This window comes from Phoenix dactylifera, chromosome 17, assembly GCF_051530095.1.
Source record: "Phoenix dactylifera cultivar Ajwa chromosome 17, Ajwa_hap1_PhDact_Kaust_v1.1, whole genome shotgun sequence".
In the NCBI taxonomy this organism is placed as follows: Eukaryota; Viridiplantae; Streptophyta; class Magnoliopsida; order Arecales; family Arecaceae; genus Phoenix; species Phoenix dactylifera.
In genome coordinates this window covers 7,734,263-7,755,601 of record NC_143206.1, presented here as the reverse complement: position 1 = coordinate 7,755,601, position 21,339 = coordinate 7,734,263, and the positions used below count along the sequence as shown (strand labels likewise).

The 21,339-nt window shown below is 44.5% G+C and overlaps 2 protein-coding genes across 4 annotated transcripts; one reads left to right on the top strand and one right to left on the bottom strand.

Annotated features, from left to right (window-relative positions):
- Positions 1–2,368: 2,368 nt before the first annotated feature.
- Positions 2,369–6,666, top strand: LOC103696012 (peptide methionine sulfoxide reductase B5-like). The gene is made up of 3 exons (XM_008777492.5): positions 2,369–2,853; positions 6,167–6,323; positions 6,442–6,666. The coding sequence occupies exons 1-3, from the start codon at positions 2,567–2,569 to the stop codon at positions 6,589–6,591; spliced, it is 594 nt and encodes a 197-aa protein (XP_008775714.2). The 5' UTR covers positions 2,369–2,566; the 3' UTR covers positions 6,592–6,666.
- Positions 3,014–20,699, bottom strand: LOC103696014 (Cox19-like CHCH family protein). 3 transcript variants are annotated; one of them, XM_026800750.4, is made up of 4 exons: positions 20,421–20,699; positions 20,290–20,335; positions 18,419–18,505; positions 3,014–5,564 (listed from the first exon to the last, which is right to left on the bottom strand). In XM_026800750.4, exons 1-3 carry the CDS (start codon positions 20,664–20,666, stop codon positions 18,450–18,452), a joined length of 348 nt encoding a protein of 115 aa, XP_026656551.3. In that variant the 5' UTR covers positions 20,667–20,699; the 3' UTR covers positions 3,014–5,564; positions 18,419–18,449. The 3 variants fall into 3 exon arrangements, with proteins under 3 accessions (XP_026656551.3, XP_026656550.3, XP_088569783.2); XM_026800749.4 differs by lacking the exon at positions 3,014–5,564 and adding an exon at positions 17,029–18,078 and having other exon boundaries at positions 20,421–20,694; XM_088713657.2 differs by lacking the exon at positions 3,014–5,564 and having other exon boundaries at positions 18,210–18,505; positions 20,421–20,691.
- Positions 20,700–21,339: the final 640 nt, after the last annotated feature.

The window sequence follows — 21,339 nt, the reverse complement described above, 5'->3', positions numbered from 1 at the left end:
CTTGAATGCCTTGTGTGCTTGCTTAATGTATGTTTGGAGAATTTTGTCTGTGATAGAATGATGATTTCTATTTCATGACACCAGAACTTGACCTTCTCATGTGGATGTCTGACACTGGTCTGTCAGCTTAGATTGCCTGTGAGATCTTCCAGGTCATCCAGAGCTCGGCCAACCAGATGAATTACTTCAATCTGTGCAACTGCGTGCCTCATATCTACACAAGTAACATTCCAAGTGTTACAATAAGAGTCTAAAGTTATTATATTTTAGTGCCACAATTTTGGGGGTTATTTAATTTTAGTGCCACGACTTAAGTTTTTCTGCTGATATTAGCTTGTATGAAGTTTTCTGCTCACCATGTAGATATCAGTATTAATGAAGGTAGTTTCTATTTGGACATCATTAAAATTCATTGCTTAATGTGCGATAAAAAAAGAACTATTGAAGTTTTATATTTATTTTAATTAGTTATACTGCTATATTATATTTTAAGAATAGTAAAAAAAAAAGGAGAAATGATCGTACTTCGTACATAATGGAAGATATATGCTAGTAATTATTGATTTTGCAAGCAAAGATTATTTTTTAGAAAAAATTCAAAATTCCTGGATAATTTTACTGTTAAATATAAGTACGAGATTAATGACAAACTTTTACAGAATGTGCAATATACATTTATTGAACGTTTGTTGCATGCATCGAATACTTGATAGATATTTGCACAAGACACTTCACCTGATATACATTTGTTTAGACTACCTTCTTCTCATACCTCGGTTAAGGGTAAAATCATTGACCCCTTATTGCATATCATCCAAAAAGAAAAAATTAAAGCCGATATTTTCTTGCAAAATCAACAATTTTATGGTTCCTTATCCAAAATCTATGAATATATATATATATATATATAATATTATTCATATATAAATAATATTATTCATGATCACTTTAATCTTTTTAATAAGAGAATATTATATTTTTTACCTATCACTCAATAGTTCAACTTGCACAACGTGCATTAAAAGCCAAACAAACTAATATAACAAAGATCAAGAAGAACGAAAACAAGATTAATATACCCTCACTTGATCCCTTAAAGCATCTAGCTAGTGATGCACTCGGCTTCTTGACATCATTGTTCTCATATTTGAGCTCTTCAGCAATATGGTTGCCACATCTGATATTCTAACTTATTCTAAATTTGAAGTTAATGGCATGTCGCTAGCTAGAAGCTTCAAAGGGTTATGTAATAGGATGAAAAATAAGAAACACCAGAAAAATTCCATTATCTAAAGGGCAAAAGGGATCTTACTGGGAAATTTTTGGAATAAGAGCGATTTTATATGCAAATATCTAGAAGATGGGTTTTGTATGCAATTAATCTGTGATAGAGCCAAAAACTGTTATAAATAATCTATTGTACTATAAAATTATAGTTCTCAGTGTATTGGTAATACTCCGCTCGTGATACTGTGATGGAACGAGAAAAGCGAAGAGTGATTTCATCACTGTAATTATACTTTAAAGATTAATATATAAATTGAATCAAACTATTATTTGGTGGAGAAAGTTCTCTTCAAGAAATTTTATTAGTATGTCAAAAAACTATCCCACTAAAATATTAGAAGCATGGATAAGGTATGACCCCTAATTTTAATTCGGATGTTCCAAAGGGCAGGATGCTGGGACTCTGGGAATCATGTTGCATGGCCATCAACTCAAGCTATGTAAATAAATTCTTGTCTTCTACCTTTGTGGGCCAAGTTCTATTGGGTCCACCTTCCTATAAATATAAAAATATGGCTAAAATCTTGGCTCCTACAAATCCTCGCATAGTCTAACCACCAGTTGCACCCTCTAGTGCATCATATTGTCTATCTACACACCAACCCTTAGCAATAATAATTCAAAACTTTAATGTTGCTATATTTCTATTTCTATACCTCGCTCGTGGTAGACAAGGTATGTTTGGTGGGTCCTTAGTTATCCATTAAGGGCATATTTGGTCACAAAGAACTATATAGAAAATAAAAAAAATCATATTAAGAAAACATTTTTCAAAGATATAGTAGTGAATTTTCTTAAGTTGTTATTTTTAAAAAAACAAAAAGAAAAAGAACTACTTTGTCATAATTCATTCAATTCTCTTTGCAACCAAATATATCTCAGATATCCTCTTCCTGCCATATACACCACACATAGCTACTGCCAAATTCTAGCACTGAAAAGTCTGAAGGCCTCCAAAAATCATCCTCAATTTGTTTAGGATTGTCAATAAAGATAAAATAGACAGTGGCAAAAGGAAAATGCTTGAATTGAATCAACTAACAAGTGCCATATTGGACCAGACTTGATCTTCCTTGGAAATCCAACATCCTATAAACCTCTTCACTAGCCTTTCCTCTTGGTGCAGCCAGTCTCCACTACACTAAAATGACATACTTCTAAGCTCCAAGACCCAATCTTACCTCCAACCTCCCCTTCGAAAAGAAAACAAGAAGAAGAAAAAAAAGAAGAAAGGAAAGCATGGATAAGTTAATGGGGATCCAGCACCAGCTTTTAAGGGATGCATGCTAATAAATACCCCCCTTGCCCAGATTGCAGTCCACGTTCACTGGGAAAAACTCGGTCTTTCTACCGAACACCTTTAAATTTAGCAATATTAATATATCCCTCCAAAGTCAAGACTTTGTATTTATCCAACCCCCAACCCAAGCCGTCGTTGGTGTTGTCTCATCCGAGCCGGAGGGTTGGTGTGGCGATGGCGTCGGGCTCCGTCCAGAAATCCGAGGAGGAGTGGAGGGCGATCCTCGCGCCGGAGCAGTTCCGGATCCTTCGGATGAAGGGAACTGAGTAAGATTCGCTCTTATTTCTTTTATTTCTCTCCTTTTTCTTCGAGTACTTGTGGCTTGATCTTAGTGTTGTTTTTCCCCTCCCAATGCTGATTTAGGCGATTTTCATGATTTTTTTTTGTGGTTTCGTTGCTTTTTTTGGAAGTATGTGTTTTGATGCGCCATAACATCATGATTTTTTTTGTGATTTTAGGTCTATTTAGTCTGTATTTTTTTGAAACCTGCGATGTTTAATGAAATATATAAATTCCTGAAATCGTCGTATTTTTGAAAATTTCTGAAATTTCTACTTTCGTTAGAGTTCTTCGTATACATTTTTTTAAAAAAATTTTCAGATCTCTCGCCTTTCAAGATTCGAACACCTCCAGAAAAATATCACTACTTTCAGAAGCTACAAAAGCCTTGGGTTGGGAAAAAAGTGGTGGAATCGAAAATTCGATTCCTTTCTTTATAAAAGGTAGTCAACCATAGCCCAACTTTTTCCTGTAAAGGAAGGATTTTGGAATTAAAAGCTCCCAACATAGGCTAAATTTTTGCATGTGCTTATCTTAAAACTTCTGTCTTCTTGCGATTTTCCTGAGAAAATGATGTGCCAATTCGGATTAAACCATGTGAGTTTGCATAGTTTTCTTGGTTTACAGATTTTAATTGACACATGGTTCTGGATTGTTTCTTTTATCGAATTCTTAATGAATTTGTATGATCCTGATGTAATGCTTGGTTGCATTTAGACTGTGAATTAATTAAGTATTCCTGTATCCATTGTTCCTTGGCTTTACTTAGAATTTCATTGTCGTCAAAATCTTTATGTGCTTTTAGCATTAATTAATTCAACCATGTAATGTTCATGTGATGTTATTGAGATAAGGTCAAGAGATTAAGGCCAGCTTACTCTTGGCATTGATGTTGGAAATGTTGGTCTGCCTAGTGCCATGTTAATTACCAATTATGCCGTTCTGTTTCTCTGGTAGTTGGTTTTTGATAATATTTTTAGCTGCTTGTTTATTTGTTTTGCCATGGACTTGTTTTTTTTTAGTTTGACTTGGCGCATCTATTTTTAATTGGAATTATGGATTACTCTGATTTTGTTTTCCAGTTGGCAGTTTCAGTACTTGTTAACTTGAAAAGCTATATGCTGAATTCATCTTGTTTTGGATTGTCTCACTTGCCAGTTAGAAGCAATCTTTTGAAATATTGTGATTTAGGTTACTTACTGTTTTCAAGTCCTTTTGTTTTGCTGTTCCTATCTGCTGAATCACAGGCATTCTGCTGTGTAACACTTGAGCGTATAATTGATTTACTTCTTAGATCACTATTTGTCGTAAGTTTTATGATTAGGATTAATACATATATCAGCTGAAATCATATAATTGTCTATTACTCTCTACTTTGACCTTCAAAACTATGGTTTGAATATGCGTGCATTTGGAGAAGGCCTAAATTCTTCGGTATGTTTTAGTGTTTCATTATTTTGGCTACTTAGCTTGATACCTTGTGTATTTCCTGATTTATCTGATGATATGGATTCATATTAGCTGGAGTCTTCTACCTAGAGTGCTGCAACTGCTCTGAAATCTCCAATATCTTGCTCCAGCACCCGCTTCCTAAGCTCTACCTATTCAAAGTTTTCATTGAGCTCCACTTCCTTGCTCCTGCATTAAAAACTACTCATGTACCTGCTTCTGATTCAGGTACTCAAAGATGGTTCCTTATTTTCTGTTGATTTATTAATTCAATAAGTTGTTTATGTTGAGACATATTTTGCAAGACAATGTTAATTTTGCAAAACTTCTAGATTTTCCTGCCTATCAACTGGTATACGAAGACTCATGAAACGGTTCTACCTTGCTTGAGTATGCCTAGTTCAGGTATTTGGCATTGACACAAAGGATTCAAGTCAAGCTAACAACTAATCATAAAGGTTTTGCTCAATATTTTTCCTGTAGCCTTCTCAAATTGGAGTTTTGCTCCATCAGAACTCCCATGTAAATAGGAAAAGTCATGGTTGATTTGTTATATAATAATAAACCTTTATTTACAAATTATACTGCCATCACTTCATTTACAAATTATGATTCAGTTGGTTGCTTTGTACTAGATGGACTCTTCTACCGTGCACCTGCTTTGGAATCTCTTCAATTTCTTGCTTCTGCGGCTTCTTCCTGGACACTTCCTTCTTCAAAGTTTTTTTTTTTAAAAAAAATATTTTTTATTTACAAGCTTTGCTTCCCTGCTTCTTCCTCCAAACCTACTCTTGCACTGTCTTAAAGCTTTGTTGATTGGCTGTATAATAATGAATTTCTACTTTCAAGGTATGATGGCATCGTTTAAAAGGGAAAGGGCATTTAAATGTGTTTGACAATTATCGGATGGTTTTATGGTTAAACAGTTGATTCAATTAAATGCATTTCATAAATTTCTTTGTTTCATTTTTGAATCAAGTCAAGTATTTTGCACAGACATGTTTTCCTTTTAACAAAATAACAAATGAGAATATCTTAGAAAATTCAAGATAATCTTTATGTATCCCATGGCATGTGGATGCATGTAAGATATGAGAAATGTAAGGGCTCTATTACAACATTACATTCATAAGAAAACTCACATAACTTTGATGTAACACCAAATGTTCACTTAAGGTATCAAGTGTAGATCTTTTGTTCCGACTTCTCTTCTAATCCCCCCATCCATCATGTCATCGCGCTTGAATATCTGCAAATTGCAAGTCTTAGCTTAAATTAGCAACTTGTACTTCTAGTTTTCTCAATGATTTTTCAAATGATGAACTTTTGCTGGTTCATGAGCTTGAACGGACCAGTTTCAGATTTCATGCCGGGCTTACGATGTTTATGGTTCATTTTACCATATATTTTATTTTTTAAAAGAGATTAAAAAGAAAATGGGACATTCTAATAGAACCGAACCCCTCACCCTCAGAAAAATAAAATAGACAAAGCAGCAGGAGGAAGAGACTGGATGTCCGCTTCTGGTGCAGCTCATAAGTTTAAACAATTGCTAAGCTGGCATTCATTTCAGCCGATTCTAAATGAATGGAAAAGAGGCCTGTTACTACGACCAAGGCCTAACGTTGTCATTTAACTCAATGATCATGTCCAATGTATTGAATTATTGTTTTAGTCATTTAGAAATCTGACAAGTACATCTTCCAACAGAAAACAAAAACGGTAGGCCGTAATATTCATACTCACAATTCGCGTTCTGCACTTACAAATGAGACCATGAAAAAATTTGGAAGAAAAAAAAATATCTAGTTTCTTGTTTTACTTCTGTGCTAATATGATGGTATTTTTCAGATACCGAGGCACCGGTCAATATGACAAATTCTTTGGTGAAGGTATATACGAGTGCGCCGGATGTGGGACTCCCCTTTACAAGTCCACCACCAAGTTCAATTCTGGGTGTGGCTGGCCAGCTTTCTATGAGGGTCTTCCTGGTGCCATAAATTGCTCGGTGTGTCTTCGCTTATTAGTTTTATAATGATAATTTTATTATGTTTTCATGCTTCTTTTCTGCCGTCCATTCATTTGTGTTCATAGCGATTGCTTACAATGCTGACTTGTATTGTCAGCCTGATCCTGATGGGAGGAGAACGGAAATCACTTGTGCAGCTTGCGGTGGGCATTTAGGTCATGTGTTTAAAGGAGAGGGGTTTAACACACCTACTGATGAACGCCACTGTGTCAATAGCATTTCGCTCAAGTTTGCTCCTGCCTCCTGATCAACTTACTTTCCTCTTCCAGCAGCTTGATTGTTGCTGTTGCTTTCTATGCAAGTAATAAAGTTGACTCATGTATGAATGGTAAGTTATCTGAAGTGGCTCCTCATATGCGTGTGTCTGTATATATGTATCTTAATTTTTTTTATCTCATAAACTTCAGTTATTTTAAATACTTTAAAATACTTTCTTGTGAGACGCCCGAACGTTGGTTTCTAAAAAGATGCGGTATTTACCGGCGCGTCTTTTTAGTTTTTCAGATAGAACTATAAATAAATTTATCCGGGATATGAAAGAGTTTGTAAATAGACTCATTCGGAATTAATTCAAATTCAAAACAATCTGATCTACTCTATCTCTCAAGAGTTTTTTTTATAGAGAATTTTTTTTTTACAGAACTCTTAAATTTTCTGGACATTCGAAGGAATCGGTCGGATTAAGCCTCAACAACGATCGTGCCCGTTAGAGGAGGATCGGGTTGAGCCGGGTTGTATCTTGGGACGAGATCACTGCAGATCTGCATATAGAAGATGAATTACACAGTGTATATCATGTGCCTTGATCCACATAAATACTTTTCAATCTTTTGATTTTATTTTAGTATATTATTTATTTATAATATTTTTATAAAATAAAGATCTAGCCGTTTTTAGGCAAAATATTTCAAACAAAATCTATATTATATAGGGGTATGTAATTAAGGGCATATTTGGATATTTGAAGATCTAATAAGACGCTCCGACAAGAGACATTCTTGAGAAAATATGGTGGAAGTGAACGAAGATAGGGCGGTCGGATAAGCAGTTAATCTCTAGCTTCCAAGGATAGGACAAATCACCTCTCAAACATGATTATTTATCCATAAAAATAAAGAAATGGTTGCTTTTCCTAACTGGAATTGGCCCCCTGGACGTAACAGGCCAGTTCCAATGCTTGCAATTCGCGGACGACAAGCTGGCCTTCTGTGAATGATCGAGCAAATGCTCAGCGAACCTCAAATTCATCCTGTATGCCTACGAAATGCTATCTGGTCTAAAAATCAATTTTGAGAAATCGAAAGTCATCGGCCTGGGCATCAATGGAGCTCAAACAGAAACCTTGACTGGAGCTTCATCATTGAAAAAAATTGAAAGGAAGCTAGCTGGATGGAAGCATAGCTACTAACAATGGCAGTCCGACTGGTGCTTGTGAACTCTGTAATCACTGCGACCCCCCTCGACTGGATGTCCGCCTTCCTTTTTCCCATAGGCCACAAGCTCGTGTTAGCTGATAAAGCATGACCTTGTTCTCAATTCCCACCTTCTAGATTAAGTTTTCTCTCTCTCTCTCTCTCTCTCTCTCTCTCTCTCTCTCTCTCTCTTTTTGTTTGATGTCTAGGAGGTGTGAAATTTGGCTGAAAACTCGAAGGAGGAAGAGTATGTCGGTGCAACCAATTGTAGCAAAGTAAAAAATCCCACTATGACACGTACGATACAAAAAAGACGGTAATTAGAAGAGAGTAGGACAGACCACTTTCTTTCAAAGCCAAAAACACCATCTTGATTAGCTACTCCAAGGATCCAGTTCTTATAACACCCACTTATAAACTCTCGGAATCTATTAAAAGAAAGAAGAGAGAGAATAGAGAGAAGACAAAAAAAAAAAAGAATAATTCCAGCAATAGAATCTTCACTACTCAAAGATTTCAAGTATGATTACAAAAAGAACCCAGTAGAGATATTTATAAGTAGTATAAGGAGACTTTTTTTTTTTCAAGTTTCCATGAGGAATTTTAAGTCCTATTCTAACTTGGAGAATTGTAACTATTAATTTTCCTAATAACATCAAAAGTTATATAAAAAGAAATCCACAAAAATCAAACTCTCTATGATTAATTATCATGAAAATTTTTTAACTGAGACAGAAAAATAACTAATCATCAGAAACTAGTTGACTCATAGATATGGGAACTGCGATCCGAGCGGCCGGGGCTGGCGATCAGGGCGGCATAATGTGCATCCTAGGCACTACTCCAGCATCTCTCTCTCTCTCTCTCTCTCTCTCTCTCTCTCTCTCTCTAAAGACACCTTTTGGATTGTGTGGAGTGCAAGTTCTTCCGCAAGTTCATGGAGCAGAGGCTTCATGATCCAAGGCAAATTCCCTATGGTTCATATAATGCTTCCAATACTTCAAAGCTTGCACAGTAGCATACAGGTCAATGTTATTCATGGAGTACTGCTTCTTAGCATCATGAAAAATCTTCTTTAAGTAGATAATTTGCTGCCTCTATTGGCTGACTCCCCAATTCCTAATATGAGGCATCGCGTTGAAAATCCAGATACCTTGTCCAAATCGAGAAGGTACAGGCTAGGTGACTCAGCCATCCACAACTTGAAATCTTGAAATTCACAGTTGTCTATATAAAGAGCTCTAGGGAGTATCAACTATTCATGTATTTGTGATGTCTAAGAGGCTTATAGAATATCTACTTCAACTTCTTTGTCATTTTGGGATTAATTTTCACAACAATAAAAGCAACGAGATAGAATATAATTGAGTCTACAAAGATAATTTGCTTCTATTTTTCTTCTATATATGACTCTGCTAGACTAGCATGCCGACTGAATTATCAATTTTTCTAAGGTCTAGTTTTCAATTCAAACATGTAAAAACACTCCAATTAGAACTGATCAAAATCCCGCATGCATAAAGGCGAAAGGAGGATCTAAAAGGCTTCGTGGCAATAGACGAAGTGAGACTAATCGATTGCGAGAGAGCATCAAGTGGTTTACTTTAAGTAGTGAGCGAGAGAACAAGTAGATTGTGGTGAGCGGGCTAGGAATTTTTTAGGTGAATGCGACAACATCCTACTCTCGCTTAGTCATGAGCACTCATCAGGTGGACCGAGTTGGTAAAGAGACAAGTTCCAAAAGAATAAGCCATAAAGGTAGGTCCGCGAGCACGAAAACAAACTAATTACAACTCTGTTCAGTGGAACCACTTGCGCTTATTGCGGAAGATCCAGAAAGCTACCTAAACGAAGAGCCCATCTCTAGTATAGAATTTTATTATTATAATATGTAGTTAGTTAATATAATTAGCATATAAAGCATATAAATTAAATATATATAATTATATTAGGTCAAGTTGGGCCAGGCCAATTTTTAATTTTCCAGGCCGGCCTGATTTTCAGATCAGGCCTGCTTTTTTGCCTAGGCCAATCCCACGGGCCTATTGTTAGTGTCCAAGCCCTCCAAATTTTGGGTTGCAGTGGGCAGGCTGGGTCGGCCGTCATGCCCATGATCAACTCTAATGCCAATCATATTCTTCTACTGGAACCATTTGATTTTTTAAATTATTCCCTTTTATGTATATGGGATTTTGGTTCAAATGTTACTAATATCCTTAGCACTCAATTCAATCTTCTCATTTCTTCGCACTTATTAAAATGTTCCCGCTAATTAAGGAATACATGTGATCTCTTTTTTTTTTTTTTTTTTTTTTGCTGAAAACGGATATTTCATACAATACGTGTACGAATACATCCAAGAAAATCAAAATAAAGCAACTCGCGGAGCGCATGTGGCAGCTCCTCCTCCCCCGACCAAAGGGTATACCCTGAGTGATGAGCCGCATGGGCCGCCACCCAATCGGCTGCCCCATTAGCTTCTCTAAATACATGTTGAGCCTGAAAGGCTCGCTCATCTCCCATCATGCTCCCTATGTCGCGGATCAAAGGGTGGTCTGTACCATCACCCGTCGCCTCCCTCCGAATCCATCCGATGACCGTGGTGGAGTCGCCCTCCAAAATGATCGACCTGGCTCGCAGGATCATCCTCGCATGGCGCACGCCCGCCCAGGCTGCTCGAAGCTCTGCCTCCGGAACCGACGTATCGAACAGCTGGCAGCCACCTGCTGCAACTACCCTGGAGTGCGGGCCTCGTATAACAAAGCCCGCACCACCCCGCGCACCGCCGTCCAACACCGACCCGTCAAAATTGACCTTGAGGAAACTCGGGGGTGGGGGCTCCCAGGTGAAAAACACCATATGGTGGGCTGCCGAAGCAGAGGGGGGGCCCCAGGTGTCCCGAGCTGTCAAAGGTCTGTCTGAAGAGGTGGTGGGTACAAACTCAAGGGCCTGAACACGAGCAAGCTCCGCAGCAAACCTCGGTGACACCCTGCGGTCGCCGAGAGTACGAGCATTTCTTGCCAGCCAAATCTGGTGCGCTGTGCAAGTCGCTCTAATAGCCTCCTGACACGTCCCGGAACTGGGTAGCCCCTGTCGTATCATGTGAAGGAACTGTGGCCTGTCACTCCGGGCCTCTTGCGAGATCCCGGCCCACTGCCATGTCAATCTCGCCCATACACACTGAAAGAGCACATGGTCTACCGACTCCACAGCCCCACACGCTCCACACTCTGCAGGGATCCCCCAACCACGCCTACTCAGCGCAGCTCTCGTCGGAAGGCGATCCCAGAACACCTTCCATAAGAAGAGGGCTACCCGCGGGTGGAGACCGTGCCTCCAGATCCATGTGCAATCCGGCCCCCTCTCCCGTTCTGACTGGATGACACGGGAGAGGTCTCCTAGCCTAACACTGGCCTGGCTCGATGTGCCCCATACCCTGACATCCCGCCCCCCACATCCTGGTAACGGAAGAGACCGGATCCTCGCTGCGAGGTGTACCCCAAATAGCTGTCGAAGTCTAGTATCATCCCACTCTACTCCACCTCCTGCCAAAAGGTCGCTAACCCGTAGTCCCTCTACTGCCTCTACATCGACCATGGTCGGCCAACGCCTCAATGGCACGGTGTCCACCCATGGCTCGCTGGTCACATCAATGCTCTGCCCGTCGCCGATCAGCCACCTGGTGCTCGCTAATGCAGTCGGTAAGTGCCTCACAATCTCACGCCACATGAAAGAGACTCGGCGGCCCCTCCATGCCCCCCCTAGGCCCCCTCGTCCATATCGGGCTGCCATCACCTGACTCCATAGGCTATGTGGCTCAAGTATAAACCGAACTGCATGCCGAGCGATGAGCGCCTCGCGCCTCTCCATCAGGGACTGCACCCCAAGACCGCCCTCACTAATAGGACGGCAGACCTGCTCCCAAGCCACCAAATGCACTCCATGGCCTCCACCGTGTGAGCCCCACAAAAAACTCCGAAGAAGACGCTCAATCCTCAACAAGGTCGTCTTTGGCATAACAGTGTTGGCCATGAGATACATCGGTATGGATCCCAACACTGATCTGACCAAAGTCAATCTCCCCATCATGGATAGGGAAGATGCTCTCCATCCCTCAAGCCTGCTCTGTACCCGCTGCACCAGGCCCGAGCACTCTGCCACTCGCGGTCGTCGGCCGGTGATGGTAACTCCCAGGTAGGTCAGCGTCCCCTCCTGCTCTGGTATCTGCAGTAACCCCCGGATCTCCTGTCGAACTCTGGACTCCGTACTGGGGCTGAAGGTAATAGCTGACTTCCGGAAGTTCACTCTCTGGCCAGACGCTATGCAATAGTCCGTCACCACCCTGCGAAGAACCCGTGCCTCAGCCACTCGTGCCCTGGTCAAAAGAAGACAATCATCAGCGAAAAATAAGTGGGAAAGGGGTCGGGCCCCTGGTGCCGGACTATACGGCACCAGCTCCCGGCTAGCGCAAACTCTCTGCAAAGCTCGTGACAAAGTATCAGCACAAATAATAAACAAGTATGGAGATAAAGGACATCCCTGCCGTAGCCCCAATGTGGACTCGAAGAAATGTGAGGGCGTGCCGTTGACCAAGAGGGAGAACTTTGGTCCCCGTACGCACCCCATGACCCATCCGATCCACTGTCTGTGAAAACCATATGCCTCCAGCGCCTGCTCCAGAAAGCTCCACCTGACCCTATCATAGGCCCTCTCCATATCCAGCTTGATGGCCATCAAGCTGCGCCGCTTCGGTGCTCTCTGAAGATCCCACATCATCTCCTGAGCCAACAAAACATTATGTGAGATATTTCTACCAGCTACAAACGCCCCCTGCTCCTGGCTAATGATGCCTGGCAAAAGGGGCTTCATTCTGCCCACCATTATTCTTGCCACGACCTTATATAAAGTCGTGCACAAGCTAATAGGCCTGAAATGACTAGGCTCAACCGCATCCGGACGCTTCGGTATAAGCGTAACGAAAGTGGCTTTCCAGTCCTCCGGCATAGCAGCCCGGGAGAAGAAACACTGGATAGCCTCCACCACACCTCGGCGGAGAATGCCCCAGTACTGACGAAAGAAAAAAGGCGGAAAACCATCGGGCCCTGGGGCTTTGTCTGCTGCCAGTGCCCAAACTGCCTCCTGCACCTCCTGTGCCAGCACCGGTCGGATCAGGGATGCCCTCTCGACATCACCAATACCCGTCTCCACCCTCAAAGGGCGGAGCCCATCACTGACCTCCTCATCCTCCGTCCATCTGGCGCGGAAAAAGTCAAATAAGGTCTGTCGGACCGCCTGCTCGCCCTCCACTCGGTGGCCCGAGTCATCCCGCAAGGAATGGATCATGCTCCGCTGCCTCCGAATAACCGTCGACCGATGGAAGAAGCTGGTATTACGGTCGCCCTCACTCACCCACTGCACACGGGATTTCTGACGCCAGAAAATTTCATGCTGCCGTAGCAGGGAGTGGTGAGTAGCTAATAATCCCCGAAGGTCGGACATATCGTCCTCCGGGAGTACACCCCCCAGGTCTTCTCTCCTCTGCAACTCCGCAATCGAGGACTCTACCCCCTCCAAACGTCGGAATATGTTGCCCACAACCTCACGATTCCAACGGCGGAGACGCCTCTTCGTCAGCTCCAGGCGGCGCGACACCTGCTGCATGGCATCACCACGCACCGGAGTACGCCACGCGTCACGAACTACGTCCCACGACTGGGGGTATGATAGCCAAACCTTCTCAAAACGGAAGGGGCTATGGTGGACATGTACCGATGAGGTGGATAGCAGCAGGGGGCAGTGGTCTGAGGCTATCCGGGGCAGATGCCTGACCCGGGAAGTAGGGAACCGGAGGACCCAATCAGGGGATGCTAAGGCCCTATCCAGACGCTCCCAGACTCTAGCATTACCTGACTGGTTGTTGCACCAGGTAAACTTTTGTCCGGAAAAACCTAGGTCTACCAGGCCGTTCCGCAATATAAAATCGCGAAACTCCCTCCTGTCCAGCCTATCTGCAAAGGCTGCACCCCCCCGCTTCTCATCCTCACCCTGGATACAATTGAAGTCACCAACCACCACTACCGGAACACCCTGAGTGGTGATGTTGGTGATCTCCTGCCAAAGGACTCTCCGAACTCTGTGATCCGTACTCGCATACACACCACACAGTACCCACGGAGCTGCTCCCGGTTCTGAAACTATCATGACTACCTGTTGAGGGCAATTGTGGAAAGCATCAATTGTCGCCACTCCTCGCCGCCAGAGGACCAGAATGCCTCCCGACAGCCCCCGAGAGTCAACTGCGTAGGTCTCCCAATCCCTCTCCAAACGTCGCCTCAAACGTCCAAGTCCCTCTCCAGATAATCGAGTCTCGCATAGGAAACAGATCTCCGGACAGTGAACCTGTACTAGTCGCTTAAAAGATGACATGAAGGACGGCTTGGCCGCCCCCCTACAATTCCATGCTAGAATCATCATGGATCACAGTCCACATAGTCGGCCTCTGATCCATCCTCCCCTAGGGTCGCAGGGACGTCCACAGGCTCAACGCCCTGGCTGCCCCCCTCCTCCTCCCCCCCGTGCGCAGAGAGAGCAGCACCCATGACTGCTGCCCTAACGCGCTGCACAACAGTGGGTATGTCCGTACCCCCTCCCAGCTGTAGTGGCTCAGCCTCCGCGGAAGGGACGGAGCGGCCCCCCGCCTCGCGTCCGGCTAAGGCCGCATCCACTCGCTGACCCGAGTCCAAAGGCAGAGGCCCAAACCGGAAGACTGGTATCGTCTCGCCGCCGGCCTGCTGTTCTGGCGCAATCTGAACCCCCACCCCCAAATCAGACTGAGACTGATCGCCCACCAGAACCTGGACCTCTGGCCCCGCACTGAGAAGCACCCGTGGACCCCCCGTGCCCTGGACGTGTGGGCCCTGGCCCCATAGGCCGTCCTCAGCCCCCTCAGCTTGGACGGCCTGGCCCATCAGTTCCCGGGCCCGCTCCCCCATCGCTGGGGAAGCCCGCAGGCCCGGGGCTGAGCGGGCACGGGGCGCGCCCCGCGCTGCAAGCGCGCCCCGCGTACCCGCCGGCCCGCGACCCCGGCGCCCCGTCCCCTGGGCCCGGGCGCGCTGGGCCGGCACTAAGTCAGCCCGCTGGCCCGCCGCGGGATGCGCGCGGGCCGGCAGGCCCATCAGTCCTGGGCCACGCTGCACGCCCTGGTCCGCTATCGGCCTGGGCCTTTTCTGTGACTGGGCCCGGGCCGCAGCGGATCCGCTAGCCTCCGGATCAGCCCGCGGCTGGGCGAGCTCCCGACTCAGCCCCGAGTCAACTCGCAGATGAGTGGCCCCCTGACTCGGTGCCGAGTCTACTGGCTCGAGCAGGTCATCGTCCCCAAGCCAGTCAGCCGGGTCGACCTGAGGAAGACCGGGAGGAGGAGCCAAAGCTAGCCCTTCCCCCTCCGCCGCCGGTGGCGACCGGCGGCGCGCAACCTTGGCTGGCTTTTGCCAGCCCTCCGTGTCCGCCGGGGACACAGGAGCAGTCGGCGCAGGTGACTGGTGCGGCGGAGATGGCGATCGTCTCGAGGATGACCCAGCCCCAGGGTGGGGTCCGGTCATCACCCCCGGCCGCGGCGGCAAATCCCCCCGTGGGATCTTCTGCCGCGTCGCCACCATCCACGGGCCATAGACTGGCCCCTGGACCTCCTCCCCGCCGCCCGAGGACGGTGGAGCAGCCTCTCCCCCCTTCTCCGTTGCCACCGGGGGCGTCTCCCTGTGTACGTTGGGCTCCATCGGAAAGCGGCACGCCGCTTCCGCGTGCCCCATCCGCCCACAACGGTGACAGATGACCGGGACGTTCTCGAAGACGAAGGGCTGCCACCGCACCTTCGTCTTCCCCTGTATCAGGACACCGGGCCGCAGCGGTTCAGAGGTGTCGATTGCCACCTTTACTCGGGCAAAACCCATCGCCGCCTGCTGCTCGGTGACCCCGTCTACCGCCACCGGCTGACCGGCCCGCGCCGCTATATGAAGTATGGTCGAAGTCGACCAGTACTCCGAGGGCAATCGCGGCAACCGGAGCCACACCAGCGCCCTCTTCACCGTATCATCCCCGGGCTCAAAATCAGGGACCCACGGGCACATAGCGAGGAGTTGCCCCGCCACCACCCACGGCCCCTCACTGAGAGCCCGATCCCGGTCCTCCGTCGACCGGAATCTCAAAGCAATGAACTCGTCCGCAAGCGGGACGGCCACCACTTCTTTAAGTTTAGTGCGAGCGGCCACATCCTTGGCCACCCATTCCGCCGGAATCCGGCGGCCAAAGCTGCGGGCGATCAAAGCCCGGCCCTCCCACACCTGCCGGGCCGCCTCTATCGGCTCCTCCGGAAGCTGCAAGACGTCCGGGAAGCGGCGGCTCAGGCGATCTACTTCCTCGGCCGTGGGCCAATGGGTAACCCACGGTCCTGGCCTCGACCAAGCCGCAGGGCGTACCCCGCGACCGGATGGCTTACCGTTGCCTCTCGCTTCCTTCGTCTCCTTCGCCGCCGGCTGCTTCCCCTTAGAATCCATGCTTGGGCCGTTCACCTGCAAAACAGTGTTTAAGCAAAACCAAGAAGATAGGGGTTACCGATTGTCCCTCCCGGCTATGGCCAGCCGTGGGTCTGCACTCACAGCCAGAAAGTTCAGTAGCAGGAAAAACACAGATCAATCCCCTCAGGCGCCGGCGATCTCCCTCGAGCTTCACCTGCAAAACAAAGTTTAAAACCAATCCAGGAAGAGACGGGTTACCGAGGGTCCCTCCCGGCTGTGGCCAGCCGCAGATCTGCACTCACAGCCAGAACGCAGGCCAATCCCCTCCTCAGGCGCCGGCGATCTCCCTCGCGGCTTCACCCGGAGACGGGCCCCTCGAGCTTCACCTGCAAAACAAAGCTTAAAACCAATCCAGGAAGAGACAGGTTACCGAGGGCCCCTCCCGGCTGTGGCCAGCCGCAGATCTGCACTCACAGCCAGAACGCAGGCCAATCCCCTCCTCAGGCGCCGGCGATCTCCCTCGCGGCTTCACCCGGAGACAGGCCCCTCTGCCGCTCGGCCCCTTGTTGACCACCGCCTCCCCGATCTAGGTAAGGAAGTCGAAGCCGCTCGATGGGATACGGAGGCCCCGATCTCGCAACCCCGGCCGTCGCGTGGACCACGCCGACCTGCCGAAGAGTTACCGGCCGAGTGCCTCACGAACACCGCCAGTTACCGCACGGCCCCTTGTTGACCACCGCCTCCCAGATCTAGCCGCTCAACGGGATTCAGAAGCCCCGATGTTGCAGCCCCGGCCGTCGTGTGGACCACGCCGACCTGCCGGAGCGTCCCCCGGCCGAGTGCCTCACGAACACCGCCGGTTAAAACTAGCCGTTTGGGCTTTCTCTCTCTACTCCAGAACTTCTCTCTCTACTGGTTCTGTATTCGTGGCACATGTGATCTCTTTTGATATGCTACCTTAGACCTAGTATCAGAAGCTATCTTCAAATTTCAAGGGATTCTTTAAATAGGCACAATGAATGTCTTCTGGCTCTAAGATATTGTATGAAATGGAAGAATCTAGCATAGCCAAAAATATAAAAGAGAATATCATCAAGCAGGATGGGCTCTCATTAGGGTCAGCAGTGGCTCTCATGTTTCTACCTGCCGGGAGGGGAAAAAAATACGGCAACCTTGATCAATATTTAGCAATATGAATTACTAAACAAAAGGTCATATAAATGCAGGTTTTCAAGTGTAACAAGAAGGAGAAGAACACTTATGAGATCCAGCCACTCTATTATCTATTTTACTGTTTTCTTGCACTAAGATAGTTTCAGAAACCTATTTGAGAAAGACTTGCCTTCATCGTGGTCTTCTAGATGCAAAGAACAAGGAAACAAAATATATAAATGACTTCAAAAAAGCATAGAGCTTAATATAAAAGGAGTATATGAAACAAATTGAGAGAGCTATTATCAAGACAATCATATCATCTTTCTTTTACCTACTATAAAATTAAAGTATCCATAAGGCCCACATCTCTCCAACAACATTTTTCTCGTCTTGCATATTCTTTGTATTCTATGCCTAACACATCTTTTATTTTTAAGAATTGAATATGACCGCAAAGAAGCCTCGTCTTCTATTGCATTTACCTCCCACTGTAGATTAGGTATGCATCCATCTTCAGCATTCAGTTCCACAGGCCTTGAATTTTTCCATCTCTATACATTTCTCTCATGCTCCATATGATACTTTGATCTCTTTATCGTCATACTTGGTATGTTCTTCAGCATTCAGTTTCATATCATTCCCTCATTTACCAGGCAGCTAAATCAAACAATGAAATGAATGTGAAATTAAAATTATAACCTACTAATCCAAACCACGCGCATTTACTCAATCCCAGTTGATTAGAGGCAGAAAAATTGGTCTCCTTGCAATTTGGTGTTCATCACATATCGAAATAACCAGGAATGCTTTATTAGGTGAAAGTTAAGTAACATTTTTGTCTAATTTTCAGCATAGTTTCATACTAAGAAAGAATATTTTATGAATTCAAAATGCTGCGCTGCTGTTGCAGCTTTCTCTATGTCATTATCCTTGAAGAAGGGCATCTTAATAAATAAGCTAAAACCTTTAGCATATGCTGCTGTGTGCAACCACTTACATGGTTGTAAAGCCGTAGCTTGCGGCCACTTTCACTTTTCTCTACCATCATTTCTCCTTGCCTGACAGGCTTTTAATGCTTGAACTTCTGTTAAAGAAAAAAGGAACAGAAGCTGATGAATACAAAGTAACAGGAATAGACTATATTGCATTACAAAGGATAACAGCAACATTCTACCATCAGATTATAAAAGTTCTCTCAACAAGTAGAGTTAGTAGGGAAAGAAGAACGAAATTGCAATTTTACTGCCCACCAGAAAAAGTCATTTCAACATGCTGACATTATTTAATAATTTGTAAAGATGCAGATGGTGTGCGTGGGTCCACAATATTTCATCACTGAGTTTGCACCAATACTACTGAAGCCTCAATCTGTTACTAAACACACACTAGCTTTCAGGCCTGCACACACATTTCATTCAAGAGTAAAAATAAATTTGTGTTAGTTTTTTTCCTTAATAAGGGAAGAGTACCAGGGTTTCATTGGTTCCATGGAAAGATGACCAGGAGAATGGAAAAATCAGGGATCAACAGGCAGGGGGAGGGAATCAAATAGGATTTAGTTAATGGTGAAAGAACACAGTGATTGGATGGGAATCTCACTGCTAATACCAGATCAGGACTAAACTGTTCCAGTTTTTACCCATAAAACAAAGTTTTGCAAGCTACTTAGTATTTATGCATCAAGGGAAAAATAACATATCTGGAGACCCCTAGCCTTGCATTTATCATAACATGGATTTTTTTTTGTTTTATCTTTTCTGTCAATGAAATTAATATACATATAAAATAAAAATTTCTTGATCTAGATGATCACATTCACTGCCTCGGAGACATCCAGCTGTTAATAAACATATAGAAAAACTAAAATACAAATAGCTTTATGAAAAATGTGGTTTGGAGGCTTTTCATTGATACTCACGAAACCTGTTTTTATCATCACTAGTCCTAATAAAACTCATGGAAAACATAATTGTCACTAATTCCAGAAATTCTCCCCACATTCAATGTAGATTATTTTGCAGCAACAAATGCACAAAATGCTTCTGACATGCATATATCACCCATTGGTTTGGCATAGAACAATTCATAATAGAATAAACCAAAACCATGCAACTATAAAAAGTCACAATCCTAATGCAGAACACAATGAAATACTTTAACAAACATCTAGACTTTGCATGCTTACATTTGATGGCATGAAACATTAAATGTGAGAGAGTTGTATTAGTATGATGTCAGATATAATTTTACCAATGAAAAAGGCCTCATAAATTAAGAATATATTTGGCTGTTTATGTTAGAGAAGTTCAGATGGTGGAACATATTATAACAGGAAAGATTTTACCTTTTTTTTTTATACAACTGATTCTCAATAGGCATATCAAGCATATGCATGCAAGCATCCACAAACAAAAACTTTCATTTTTGAAATTCATGGGTATCGACTATTTCGTATGGTTACTTTTTTTTCCCCTAAAGTTATTTGATATCTGTTTACCAATGAAACATGCAAGAACATGATGAAGTTTTTTTAAAAGAAATGCCATATAAATCAGAAATGAGTATGCGTACAATTCAAGCATGGAAAAAAAACTCGGATTTCAGTATGTCTACTTCGTTTTTAAAGAATTCAGCTACAAACAATCAATTACAAGATTTAGTTTATATGTCCAAACCCAAATAAACAGAAGACATATATCGACTCAAACCAATTTCATGAATCCAAAAGAACTAAAAATTGTCTGTGAAGTCCTTGCAGCCCATAAAATTGATCCAAACAAAGGGTTCTATTACATACTTCTGAACTAGTAAAATCAAAAAAGAGTTAAAACTAATATCGATAAAGCCCAAAAGAAGAAGATATAGTACCGGGTTGGCAGGATTTCCAGTTCCGGTTGGTCCGGGCAAGGCATTCCTGGAAGAATACAGAAAAATGGGCGTGGTTGAGATTTAAGACAAAAAGAAGGGCGACGGAGAGAGAAGAAGAAGGGAAGGCTTGCCTGTAAGGCTAAGTAGAGGGAGGAGCACTCCTTGAGCTGCTTCACGTTCTCGTCCTCCTCGTCGGCGTCGGTCTGGTGGAGCGGCGGCGGCGGAGGAGGAGGAGGAAGGGCGGGCGAAGGGGACTGCGGCGAGGCGGGCGGCTTCCTTGACGGGTCCATAGCATTCGCTTGCGATGAGACTTTGAACCCATAGGGCTGCTTTGAGCTGTAACAGGGGTCCAAATCGGTCTGGTCGGGCGGGGTCATGAGACCCAACCCAATTTGGTTTCTTATTCAATTCTAATTTTGATTCCAAACTCAACCAAACAAAAAAATGGATCGGGTCGACTTTATTACTATAATTTTTGACACAACGAGTCACCCGAGTCGGGTCGGCTCGGGTCGGATCTATGTATAACATGGACCCAACCCAAAAAATCGGATCCGGATCGAGTATGAATTAGGTCAACCCATCCATAGCTTCAGAACTTGTTTGCATCCCCGTGGGCAGCCCGCGGGTCCAAATAATTTTACAGATTCGGGTCGGATCGAGTCGGGCAAGTTGTAGGATTAAAAACCTAAAATTATTCAAATTTCAAATTGATTGGGTCGGGGCTGAATTCAATAAACCCAGATCCAACTCAAAAAATAAAACAGATCCAATTTTAGGATCCGATCCGGCCCCACAGATCCTCCAAAATAAGTCAGGTAGGGTTTAAACTGGTCGGGTCGGGTTACGGATCAACCCGACCCATTTGCACCCTTAGTTGTGACTAGAGGAGAAGCTGGACCGTGTTGGTCCAAACCCAGCTTGATTTTAGGTCGGGTTTGGCTTGATACTGATCTTGTCCAATGCCTACGGAAGAGCTCCGACAATTAGGCTTGGCAATTTATATATATTGTTTTGGTAACATTTCTGTATTTGTAGTATTTAAAAAAA